Here is a 13,503-nt window from a genome sequence, read left to right on the forward strand (position 1 = left end):
TCCATCTGTGCTGTGACTCACAAGGTCATTATAAGTCACACAGAAGACTTGCCTGGAAGATAAGGCTGGCATGTTGCATCATATCGGCCAAACACCTCTTCTCTCCAACCCCCCCATAGTGTGGTTAATAGAAGACATGTTGCATCCCCTGCCCCTGGCTGTGGGCTTCTCCTCCAGGCTCATCTTATTTGCCAACTAATAGTTGGTAGAGATAAGCGCATGCTGCAGTCCGATGGTTTGGCATTTCATTACCGGTGGCTGAAGTAGTTGGATGCAGCCCTAGGAAGTGGTGGAAAACATGGATACAGGCATAGACCATATTCATGGTTTCCCAGACTCCCTGGGGCTGCATCCAACTTTTTCAGCCACCGGTAATGAAATGCCACACAATCAGACTTGAGCTACTCCAGTTACACTCATCTCTTATAGTTGGTCAAAGCTTTGGCCCGTATTACATGGGCGACTAGACGATCAGTCATCTAATCCCTGCTCGCACAATAGTGGAGCCATGTAATCGACTCCTTAAAGGTGCACTGAACAATTTGATCAGCCGTTGCATTGGGCAGCAGTCTGTCTATGTAACTGCACTCTTAAGGTCCTCATATACTTAAAACTTATGTCAGCTGAACTTGACATTTACAGCGAGTTTCGGCCATCAGTATAAGATATATGGGACTCTCGACAGATGATGTCAGTGGAGATAGGGGTCAGGTGTGATGAAAAATCATAGCCCGACCCCTTTGGTATCGGAGGGATAAGCTACCGCCAGAGCTGTCTGGCTGCCGTTCCCCCCTCCCCATAGAGAACACATGAATATTTCTAAGCCACCTTTAGACAAGTCAATCTACAGGTGGGCCGGAGACCACATGATAAGTAGAGATGATCGAACATCAGGACTTGTTAGGTTCGATAGAACTCGAACCTTCGTCATCCGTGGGGAAGGTGGAGCAAGCCCGAGTACCTGGAAAACAGGGATCCAGTCCAGGTAATAGGCTGTATGCCTGTTTTACATGTGGTACTCGGGCTTGCTCCACCTTCCTGACGGAATGGGAAGGCATCAGGAATCAAATGACGAAGGTTCGAGTTCGATCGAACCTAACAATTCCTGATGTTCGATCATCTCTAATGATAAGCCCAAGACATTATTGTACTTTGTCAACTCTGATCAGTCAGCATTTGTGTTTGTGTACTGTACCATGTGCGTGACACGTGCTGGCACACGTGGGCAGACCTCGCAGAAGCTGCTATGATCAGTTTCAGAACTCACAAAGGTGCGAATGAAAACCCTTAATATACAGTAGTAACAACCTCCAGACCCACTTTTATTGTCCATCAGGCAGTAAAATACATGAATCATCAAAAATTACATGGCAGAGTCTGCAAATCTCAGATCACAGCCTGGATTTTACAGGCGCTTTATTCATAGGCTGTGGTCAGAGTGACATGACAAAGTGAGATTTGTTACAGTGACGTACAGTGGCGAAAAAAAATATTTAGTCAGTCACCAATAGTGCAAGTTGCACCACTTAAAAAGATGAGAGGTGTCTGTAATTTACATCATAGGTAGACCTCAACTATGGGAGACAAAATGAGAAAACAAATCCCGAAAAACACATTGTCTGATTTTGTAAGAATTTATTTGCAAAGTATGGGTCTCCTCTTTCCTCCACTCATTACCTGTAGTAATGGCACCTGTTTAAACTTATTATCAGTATAAAAAGACGCCTGTGCACACCCTCAAACAGTCAGACTCCAAACTCCACTATGGTGAAGACCAAAGAGCTGTCAAAGGACACCAGAAACAAAATTGTAGCCCTGCACCAGGCTGGGAAGACTGAATCTGCAATAGGCAACCAGCTGGGAGTGAAGAAATCAACTGTGGGAGCAATAATTACAAAATGGAAGACAATGATAATCTCCCTCGATCTGGGGCTCCACGCAAAATCTCATCCTGTGGGGTCAAAATGATCACAAGAACGGTGAGCAAAAATCCCAGAACCACGCGGGGGGACCTAGTGAATGAACTGCAGAGAGCTGGGACCAATGTAACAAAGCCTACCATCAGTAACACACTACGCCGCCAGATCCTGCAGTGCCAGATGTGTCCCACTGCTTAAGCCAGTACATGTCCGGGCCAGTCTGAAGTTTGCTAGAGAGCATTTGGATGATCCAGAAGAGTATTGGGAGAATGTCCTATGGTCTGATGAGACCAAAGTGGAACTGTTTGGTAGAAACACAACTTGTCGTGTTTGGAGGAAAAATAATACTGAGTTGCATCCATCAAACACCATACCTACATCAAACACCATACCTACTGTAAACCTTTGGAGGGAGTTGAAAGTCTGTGTTGCCAAGCGACAGCCCCAAAACATCACTGCTCTAGAGGAGATCTGCATGGAGGAATTGGCCAACATACCAACAACATTGTGTGCCAACCTTGCGAAAACTTACAGAAAACGTTTGACCTCTGTCATTGCCAACAAAGGAGATATAACAAAGTATTGAGATGAAATTTTGTTACTGACCAAATACTTATTTTCCACCATAATTTGCAAATAAATTCTTACAAAATCAGACAATGCGATTTTCTGGATTTGTTTTCTCATTTTGTCTCTCATAGTTGAGGTCTACCTATGATGTAAATTACAGACGCCTCTCATCTTTTTAAGTGGTGCAACTTGCACTATTGGTGACTGACTAAATACTTTTTTTCCCCACTGTATATCACAAGGATTAATGGGAATGTGTCCCTGTTGTATACCCATGTACCTGGGACTAGGATTTGCCATACATTACTGATCACTGGGGGTCTGACATTGCAACCCCTGATGCCCATAAACAACAGGGCCTAGGCATTTGAGCAGATACAATGCACAGCACAGCAACAGGTATGACTTATGAAGCCTAGCTGTAGTACCTGCGAAAAAAATAGAGAACAACCCCATTTAAAGGGGTCATTCCAAAATTAATTGGTAGACATAGGTGATATCTAACTAATCATTGATGGGACCCCCATCATTCTCGAGTAAATGGAGCGGCCACCCTTAACCCTCATTCAATGGAAGTTCCATTTAGAGTGATTGTGCTTGCATGCTGCCACTCCAGTCACTTCTGGCACAAGGGTCCTGCATTCTAATCATTGGTGGTGATTCCAATGGTCTGATGCCCAGATCTGCTGGTTATCCCCTATTCTGTGATAGAAGATACCTATTAATTCTGCGATAACCCCTTTAAGCATGGAGACTGTGGGGTTTTGCCTCCGCCACGGCTTCTACCTTCATAGACAGGATTTCTAGAAGCTTCCCTCTCTGGTCCGCCCTGCAGTTCTGGCTCTATGTAGGACGGTAGCGGATAGTTTATGCATTAGTCCACCAGTCTGATTTAATGGTTCGGTCTAACAAGCTTGTAAAGGCGGAGAAGAAAGCTTAACTGCGTCTTTAGAAGTAAATCTCAGGCCTCAGTGTTTGCTCAGGTTTACTCAGCCATCACTTGACTTACAAACAGATGGTTAACATTTAACCCTTCTTAGAGGTTGCCTATTTTTACTGAAAAGCCCTGGAAGAGCAGTAACCTCCATTACCTCATTGTACACTTCATAAACCCTTAGGCCAACTTCTTGCTGGAAGTCTTTAATCCTGACTCCATTCGCCGCATTATGTCTCCCGAAATGTCTCTCCCTATGTAACCAGGCAGCACGTAACCCTGTATCACTCCATTGCTGGTGGGACCTAGAGCAAGCAAGTGACACATATTGGGGCACTGCAGACACTAAAAGGAGTCCTAACATGTAACCACAAAGAGATAGATATAGACAGTGGGATCTTGAATGGACATAGGTAGAGATGACTCGAACTAAATAATTTGGTTCAGCAGGTTCGCCAAACTTTGAGGCAAAGTTCGGCTTCGCCAGAGCCGAATCCTAAAACACTAAAACGATTGCACACATTTGGCTGTTTTAGAGCGGTAAGTTCGCTCAACTCTACTTACCTGTCCGCACTCCCCCGATGTCCTTCTCCCCCAGTCTCCGCTGCCATCTCCAGCCTGCTCAGCCAATCACTGACTGAGACAGGACAGAGCAAAAGCCAGTCATTGGCTGTGCAGGCTGTTACTGGTCTATGGAATGACAGCCTGCTCAGCCAATCCCTCAGGCAGTGATTGGCCCAGCGGGCGGGAGGCGGCTCCGGGGGGGGGGGGGCAATGGAGACCCAAAGGAGGACACCAGAAGCGGTGTCCTTTTTTAATGTATATTATATTGTGCTGCTACAAACTTTATGAAGTTCTGTTCCAACTTTATGAAGTTTGTTAGATTTGGTTTGCGCATCTCTAGACATAAGGTCTCAACTACATGTCCTGCAACCCCTCAATGTCTGCTACTTACGATATGATAATCTCTGTGCACACGGCTCCTCAAAAAAAAAAAAAAAAAAAAAAAGATCATGTGCCTCATCCACTTCTATGGAACTGAGCTGCAATGCCACACGTAGAGAGGTGTGGTGCTGTTTCAACAAGAAAGCGGCCATGTTTTATCGGAGAGTGCCGCAATAGTTAAATACAGCAGCATGCAAAGTCACAGGGCCTAGAAGTGTCACTGCCCGTATCTCTAATGTTTTATATAAAGCCATTAAAACACAATGACCATCATCGTACCAGAATCATCCGATCTAGAAAAACAAATGATGCTGCCAATGTTGTGTAATAGAAAGAACCCAGGTGCCTTGTGCAAAACACTTTCCGAACATATTAAACCTTCTATAAAACAGAATATAACCCCAGACCGCTTCTAATAAATATCGTCATTTGTCTTTATATTTGGCAGTAAAGTTTACAGGGTATCACATAATACAAGGACGGGGTTACACCACCGCGGTCGATGACCCGGCCCTGAACGCTGACTCTTCCTTCATTAGGTTCCATTCAGATGCATAGGAGCAGATTGTGATCAGAGACCACAGAGTACAGAGCGTCAGGCTGATCAGTACTCAATGTTTCTCATTGCTGCAATGGAAGAGGAAATTTTCCTGGGTACGGGTTTTGCCGCTTGTCTGAAGTCTTCGGGTTTTGTCTTGATGAGAGAGACGATTGTCTGTAAAGTGCGGGTGGGCTGCAGGCCTAATGCATCCATGACGTTGGTCAAATAGTCTAGGAAGACAACATATAAGTAGGTTAGATGAAGCTATAATATATAGTCACAGGTTCTGGGGGTCATCCACCACCTATTCACATAGAGAACACGGAGGCTGAGATGAGGATCCCCCCCCCCCCCCCCCCCCGCCTCCCAAGTATTAGCCAGGCAGCTCTACTGTATTGCTGCCATCTATGTATTGCACTAACACCCATTACATTGCTACTGTAGTGTGTACTAAGCAAATACTTCCCTCCCAGCAAAACCAGCAGAAGGGAAGTACATCCCAACAATAAGACATCTTGTGATCAGCAAGGGGCCTGTAATGTGATCATGTGATCATAACACCATTCAGTGTGGAGAACTATCATTTACCATGTGTCACCATATTATTAATACAGTATAATATTTTTTTCTTTGTAAAAGGAACTAGGGCCTAGAATTCTAATAGAATTCCAGAGGATCTTGTCTTGTCTCTAAAACACATTTGGTCAACTGCATCCCAAGATGCATCCTAATGTGAACCCTGTATACTGTCTATTTCAGGGGGTAGGATCTGAGATGGGCTGCTTGTCAGTAGTATAAGCACAGGCACTTCCTGCCTTACTTCTATGGCCAACCACAGAACAGCACTTACTCCTCTCTGTACACATTGTGCTGGATAATTTACAATGTACAGTGCTATACGTGGCATGTGGAGTGTGAAAGGGTGACTGATACACTGGGTCTGCAAGGTGCTATGTGAGGGGGGGAAAAAACAGCAGCACAGCAAGGAAGGGGTTACACTAAGCACTGATGCTAAGAAGGAAGCCTTGATCTAACTTTCATAGACAGTGATAGTGACTATTTTTTTTTATTATTTTTTTTTTCAAATCAACTGTTGTCAGAAAGTTATACAGTTTGAAGACTGCTTCTATTAAAAATAATCTTAAGTCTTTAAGTACTTATCAGCTGCTGTATGTCGTGCTGGAAGTGGTGTATTCTTTCCAGTGTGACACAGTGCTCTCTGCTGCCACCTCTGGGAGGTTTTCTATGAGGATTTGCTCCTGCTCTGGAAATATATTACAAGTCTATATAACTTTCTAGCACCAGTTGATTTGAAAAAGCAACCCGAGTTTAAAGGGGTATACATATGACATATTCCCTTTGAAAGTTCTTTTTCCACCAACATATATCATCTATCCTTTGGTTGGATGAGTAAGTACTGGGATCTGACCTGATCACAGGAAGGGGGGGGGGGGGGGTTCTATCCACATGTGTCACAGTCCTTACCTTTTCTATGGAGAAATGCTAAATGTTCCACATGGAACGCACACAGAACCTGTAGAACGAGACCATGTTATGCGGTTATCACATATAATATTTGTGTCTCACCTATATCGGTGGCCAGCTGCTTGCTGGAGTGCGCTGTAAGGACTGGGATCTGTAGAATGACATCACAGTATGTCTGCATGGTGGCCCTGGCTAGTGATCCCAGCCAATAGTCAGCCATGTTGTCCAGTTCTGGGCTCTCTTCTCCTGCAATACACACACAAGTAGCCAGTCAGCGCCTCTATGGCTTATCGTCTAACACAATTGATCTAATCATCTAGAGATTGATAACCGAGGCCATTCATGCACGTCTGAGAAGTGTTAATATTTGGCGATGATTTGCAAGTTTTCTGGGTGTATAGTACATGGAAGTCTTTATAAACTTGGCAGAATAACCTTGGGAGTGAAAAGTTATATACCGGTGAATAGGCGCAGGTGGAGTTGACCTATAAATCATCTGAATGATCAATGCTTCCAGTGCTGATACAGATTAGCGTGCACTCACCTTGTTCAGGAGGATAGGGCAATTTCCCAGCATGCAATGCAAGTTCCAGGGCTGAGTCTTCCGGGGTTACAAAGGGCTCGAGATGCAGAGGGAGAGACATGAGGTACTGACCGATCTAAGGTACAAAGGTGATGTAACAGTTGTCAGATGGGCTGCCGTATAGCTCTGATAGTCGTCATGCATCAATATTGGAGTGGGGAACATACATAACTATTCAATGGGTACTGTCACTTGACGTGTCATAGACATGGCAAAGGTTTTGGTCAGTTTCTCTCTCTGTGCCATGTGACAGGATGGAGATTAACTGTATGACCACTGCCTCAGTCACACATTTCTTTTCCCAATTATTCTAATGATCAATCAGACCTCGACTGGTCAAAACTTTGGACATGTCTTTACAAACAAGTCAAAATTTTTTAAAGGGAATCTGTCACTAGGTTTATGCTGCCTTAAATGAGGACAGCATAAACTAGTGACAGAAATGCTGAACAGATCGGCGTATTACTCACATAATTCTGTTCATCCGTTCTCCTAATATGCAGGAGAATAGGATTCCTGACACACCCCTCCCCCCGCCCTCCTGCTGCAGATTGGCAGTTATCTATCCACGCTGTGTATAGGCAGTCAGCTGTCAATCTGCAGCTGTTGGGCGGAGATTCCTGCTTCTCATAAATATCCAGGACTACTGGGCTAATGCACATAAGGGAGAGGACTACTTATTGTCCATGTTATTCAGGAGGATATCTCTGGATCAGCTGCACAGAACCATGCATGTGATACATCATTCTGTTCAGCTTCTTTGTCTCTAGTTTATACTACCCTGAGATAGGACAGCAGAAACCTACTGACAGAGTCTCTGTAAAGTAACAGGTGCATTTCAGGAGTCAGGGAAAGCTGGATGACAACCTCTGTGTAAGAAGCAACATTGTTCCTGTCCTCTGGTCACACACTTACATTACTTATGTATTCTAGTGGAGTGAGGCTGAATGTCGGTAAGTCTTCTGTCAATGTTTCGCCAGTATCTTCATACCCCCAGCTCTGGTGATAAATACAGACAGAAGATCAGATACGTGTGTTATGTAAAGCATTCCCAACCTAGACAATCACCACCAGAAAGATGGCTGCCAGCGCCCGGTTCTAGAGAGAGGAATAAACGGTAATAAGCAAAGCAGTGAAAGGTGCTACATGTGGGGTCTTATAGATTTACCGCATAACATTTTTAGAATAAGCCCACACGCGCCCATTCATTATATAAGCCCCCAAAGAGAGAGCTAAAGCTTTGTCTGGCCAGGCATGATGGGAATTGTAGTTTTGTAACAGCTGGAGGGCCTGAGTATGACACTGGTTTTAGGTTATGTTCACACTGAGTAAATTAGGCGGAATTCCGCGGCGGAAATCCTGCCTGTCTCAGTGTGCACTCCTCTGCTGCCGTGGCTCTCCGCTCAAAGAGGTGACATGTCACTGCCTAATTTACTCAGTGTGAACATACCCTTATAGAGTAAACTTATTATACTAAAGCACCATGATAACAAGTATACTGTATACTGCCCCCTGTACACAACTCGAGTAGGTTCTCCGCTCAACCATAATAATGCCAAGAATTTATTACAGTCCATACATGTGTCCTCTAGGATCCAGGGAGGTGCAGACAAACCCAGGAGCTTGCTGGGTCTAAAGTGCATAAAATCCATTAGAACAAATTCTTGCAGCACTCCGTCCCGTTTAATCACGATCCTTTATTGTATCTAATAAAGGATCATCGTGATTATATGGGACGGAGTGCTGCGAATATTTGTTCTGTTGGATTTTATATACTGCCCCCTGTGGTGACATTAAAAACTGCAATGACGTCACTACAGTGGCTGAAAGGTGATCCATCTGGTCACAGAAACACAGCCCCAGTGTTAAGAAACTACAGTGACATAGTATTATGAAAGCTGCGATACTAAAATGTAGTATTCTGTACATTGCCACATATATACATATATACACAGCTATAATAGGTCAATGGGGAAAGTATACTGTGACGTGTCAAGAGCTTATCAATTGCATGTATACAATAAAACTACATTCTACTACCTGTCAAGCAGGTATTTTCAGACATATTCTTCTGAAGTAAAAAAAAAAAAAAAAGGAGAAGAAGAAAGAAGAAACCCAAACCCTATAGAGAAAAAGAAGGGGATTATATTATATTATAAAGACCAATACCATTATTCCAAATACACAAATCCAGCAAGAGAGGGAGAGGCTGTGTATGTGACGTCACCAACCTCATTTAGCCTCCGGATATAGGGAGTTAGCCTGGGAAACCTACTATGGAGGCCTACAGGAATATTCTTGAGATTTGCTCATCTAAGACCAGACGATTCCCTATTATGTTCATATATAATGCTCAGATATTGTGCTATAAAAAGCTCTTGGGACTATAGAAACAATTGTTCAGGGAGACGCTTTCTATCATGTTATGTCAGTCTCACAGCAAGGAGGTAAGGGCACTACTAGGGCAGGGATGGGGAACCTTCCGCCCCCCAGCTGTTGCAAAACTACAATTCCCATCATGCCTGGACAGCCAATGCTAAAGCTTTGGCTGTCCAGGCATGATGGGAATGGTAGTTTTGCAACAGCAGGAGGGCAGAAGGTTCCCCATCCCTTCCCCAGAAGCACTCAGGGGACTACTGTTCTCTTGATCTGTGGGGCTCCTGGCATACCTAGATATACAGCTAATCACAAGAAGGCAGAACTGGTCCTTACCAAATACCTCCAGGACTTAAAGAAATACAGAAAGAGCCGAGTACGGTGCTCTTTGGCGTACTACGCTCTTTCTGTCACTCCACAGAAATGAATAGAGCCGCAGGTCACGTGCCGTACCCACAGCTCTATTCATAATAAAAAAAAGAGGGGGCCCGATAGAGAGATCGACGGAGGGTACAGAGGTCGGACACCCATGATCTCCTACTATCCTATGGAAAGGGGAAAAGTTGATTTTCCTGGAATACCACTATAAGCTCTTTTCACACTGAGCAATCCCGCTGTGCTCAGTGTCCTGCTTTGAGAGAATGAGAGGGTGTGCGCTCCTCCGCTGCCGCCGCTCTCCGCTCGGAGAAGTGACATGTCATTCCTTTGAGCGCAGAGCGGCGGCAGCGGAGGAGCGTCTGCCCTCTCATTCACTCAAAGCAGGACCCTGAGCACAGCGGGATTCCGCCATTCTTGCTCAGTCTGAGCGGATCCGCAGCAGATTTCTTGCTGCGAATTCGCAGCGAGATGCGCTGCGGATTCCTACCCAGTACACTCTATATGAGCAGATAAACTCGCAGTGGGATGGATATCCCGCTGTGAGTATGTCTGCAGCCCACCCCCTTAACCCCCCGGCCTCCCGAGTGTATACTTCACCTGCTCCCCGCTTCGGCTTGCTTCGAGGCTCCCAGCGTCTTCACTCCCCACTCAGCCAATCAGTGCGCTGCGGCGGGGCAGCCCACTGATTAGCCGAGCAGGATGTGCCAGGGGCCTGAAACAAGCCGGAGCGGGGAGCAGGTGAAGAATACGCTCCGGCGGCGGGGGGATAACAGGGCAGGCTGCTGACATACTCACAGCGGGATATCCATCCTGCTGCGAGTTTCTCTGCTCATATAGAGTGTACTGGGCAGGAATCCGCTGCGGATCCTGCTGCGAATTCGCAGAGAGAAATCCGCTGCGGATCCGTTATGTGTGAAGGCACCCTAAAAGTATAGATAACCTGTGAGACAGACGCAAAAAAAAAATACAAAAGCACACATTAATTCTGGCAAGTGACAAGACTGAGACTAGCAACTCACCAATAGACAACAGGAATAGAATCATAATACATCTCTTTCCTTCGGAAATGGCACTTTCACTAACAGCTCTTGGCTTTCCCTTACTTCCCTCAGCCCTGCTCCTTGGGCTTCTGAGAGAGAGGTCTCTAGCTGCACCAATTTCTCCCATCCCTTCCCTCTCCTTCTTTCTTTAATCGTTCTCTCACCACACTTGAACCTTTATGTACAGGCTCATACCTTCTCCAGCATTCCCTCTCTAGTCTCTGTGCCATGTTGGGCTTCCCTCTAGACATGCCTCGCCCTTCATACCTGCCTGGATAGGAGACAGACTTGAGACGCTCTTCTCCTTGACCCACACTGCTTCCATATCCAGCAGATACCAAGAAGCGAGCTTTAAAATACTGTTGTGTTGGTATTGTGTCTTCCCAGGATCTTCCCAGAAGTTCCTTCCACGTGTTGGAGGGGATGTGGTGAAGAGGTACCATTCTCCATACCTTCTAAAGTTGTTCGAAACTTTCTAACTTTTGAAAAGAGGTTGGGAGAATTTCGTCATCATTTGCCGATCACCCTCTCCTGTATACTCCAGCCTTACAGTATCGGGATACTGACGACTGTAAAGTCCTAATGTCTTCATAACTGCAGACGAAGCCTCTCTGCAGGTGTGGGGTTTTCCAGCTCAGTTCCATTGAAGTGAATGGAGCTGAATTGTAATACCCCACACAACCTGAGGACAGGGGTGGAGCTGCTTTTGCAAAAAGGTTGAGGTGCTTTTTCTACTTCTGGATAAACCCCTTTATATGAACAATTCTTTAGGAAATTTCAAAGGCCTACACGATAAGTTTTACAGGCAAATTCAAGACTCCCGCTAAATCGGAAGGATCTGGATGAGGTCCCTGACATCACACATTGAGCCTCTCCCTGGTTTTCTCTATAGGGAATGATAATGGTGTATTTGTTATCTGGTAATCCTCTTCATCTTCTGTCTGGGGTTTGGGTTTCTCCTTTTCAGATTAATCTTCTTTTTCACTTTGTCACTTCAAAGACATATCTGGAAATACCTGTTTAATATAATTGTATTGTAGCACACACTGACAGGTCACGGTGCAGATGTTCAGTTTATCATATGTGGTGGTATACAGCACCAGGTGACACACTGTGATGTATACTGTACTATAGTATATGGCCTTCTGTATGATGTACTGCAATGCCATATCTCAGGCACCATAGGAGCAGCTTTCTAATAACGAATGTTTCTATTACATCGTTCCGCACCCCAGGGCCCCTATTCTGGTTCTTTTCTTCATATACAAATCCCAGAGGCTAGGCAGCCAATACTCCTCGCCAATGGCACCCTCTCACAGAACGACAGAAACAAGCACTCACCTCCATCTTAGGAACCAATAGAAGTTGCTGTTTTATCCTCAGGAAGACAGAATCGAAGGCCAGCTGATGAGCTACCTGGTTCTGGCGCGTGAGATCAGATCGAGCGGCAGCCAGAAGGTTGGCACTGACTGCTCCTTTCTCCTGGACACAGAAAGCATAGGATTATCAAGTGAGATGTGACCTCCTACCCAGTCACCAAATGTATATAACATACGCCAATGTGATAGGTGTCATGCAGGAACTGTGATAAGATGATAGATAGATAGATAGATAGATAGATAGATAGATAGATAGATAGATAGATAGGAGATAGATAGATAGATAGATAGGAGAGAGATAGATAGGAGATAGATAGATAGATAGATAGATAGGAGAGAGATAGATAGATAGGAGATAGATAGATAGATAGATAGATAGATAGATAGATAGATAGATAGATAGATAGAGAGACAGACCTATAGTATGTCTAATTCTGCCAGATTGTATGGTATTTGGCTGTAAGGATAGTCAGTAGACAAGAGTGCTGTTTCTAGACAACCCCTTAAACTACGCTCTTGACTGCAATTTCGCCCTCCAAAAAAGTTCCATCATAACTAGGCATGGCTGGGTCTCCAGCGCTGTTACATGGCTGGGTCTCCTGCGCTATTACAGCTGGGTTTGTACTAATACTTTTTCTTCGTAACCCTTATAGTATACATAAAAAGCTGCAGTGAAGACATTGCCGAGCGATGGGGATGACACCCTGGGAACATTGCCCCATTAAATGTCAAGTGCATGCGGCAAAAGCATGGCAAGAGCTTAAAGTGCTGGAGCTGTGCCAGGCAGAGCGGAGGCTGCGCTACTACGGACAAAGGCCACAAGTGTAACAGCCCTGAACAGAACAAGCAGTTCTGAAAGCAGAGGCTGGCAAATGCCCCGGGAATGACTGTATTTGTTTATATACCATGCGGAGCTCACCCAGTACTGCCAACTGTGGTCACGGCACACATGAGTGGTACTAACAGAGTGCCAACTTCTGTGGTGTACTGGTAATAGTCATGCAAATCCTGAGGCAATGGATCAACACTTAGGCAAATAGAGGTTGGGTGGGAACTGTTGCATTATATGGCGGCATGTACTGGCCAGGTGCCCAGAGCATGGCTATCTGACTAATAGAGAGGGATGCCAAGCTGGAACCCTGATCTATGATGTCTATCTGCCCTAATACAGCCACATGGGTAGGAGTGGTCGCCATAAAATAGTGATTGTTGCTTTGTGCGATTCATCCTTTGACAGCTGTGTTAAAGATCAGAAAAATTCTGCATAAAAAGTTTAAATACTTTGCTTTACTTATCCTGTACTGATCCTGAGTTGTATATATTTCGATCTAAAGTTATACAGTGTTTCTCTCA

The 13,503-nt window shown here is 45.0% G+C and overlaps 1 protein-coding gene across 2 annotated transcripts in view; it reads right to left on the reverse strand.

Annotated features, from left to right (window-relative positions):
• Positions 1 to 4,778: 4,778 nt before the first annotated feature.
• COG7 (component of oligomeric golgi complex 7) overlaps positions 4,779 to 13,503 on the reverse strand; it is a 42,971-nt gene continuing 34,246 nt past the window's right edge. For both annotated transcript variants that reach the window (XM_069984148.1, XM_069984149.1), the window contains exons 14-18: positions 12,113 to 12,253; positions 7,893 to 7,976; positions 6,939 to 7,053; positions 6,497 to 6,640; positions 4,779 to 5,139 (exon numbers count right to left, since the gene is read on the reverse strand). In XM_069984148.1, the coding sequence (XP_069840249.1) occupies positions 4,973 to 5,139; positions 6,497 to 6,640; positions 6,939 to 7,053; positions 7,893 to 7,976; positions 12,113 to 12,253 (651 nt within the window). In that variant the 3' untranslated portion in view covers positions 4,779 to 4,972. The remainder of the gene's footprint in view (positions 5,140 to 6,496; positions 6,641 to 6,938; positions 7,054 to 7,892; positions 7,977 to 12,112; positions 12,254 to 13,503) is intronic.

The sequence above is a fragment of the Dendropsophus ebraccatus genome, chromosome 9 (assembly GCF_027789765.1).
Source record: "Dendropsophus ebraccatus isolate aDenEbr1 chromosome 9, aDenEbr1.pat, whole genome shotgun sequence".
In the NCBI taxonomy this organism is placed as follows: Eukaryota; Metazoa; Chordata; class Amphibia; order Anura; family Hylidae; genus Dendropsophus; species Dendropsophus ebraccatus.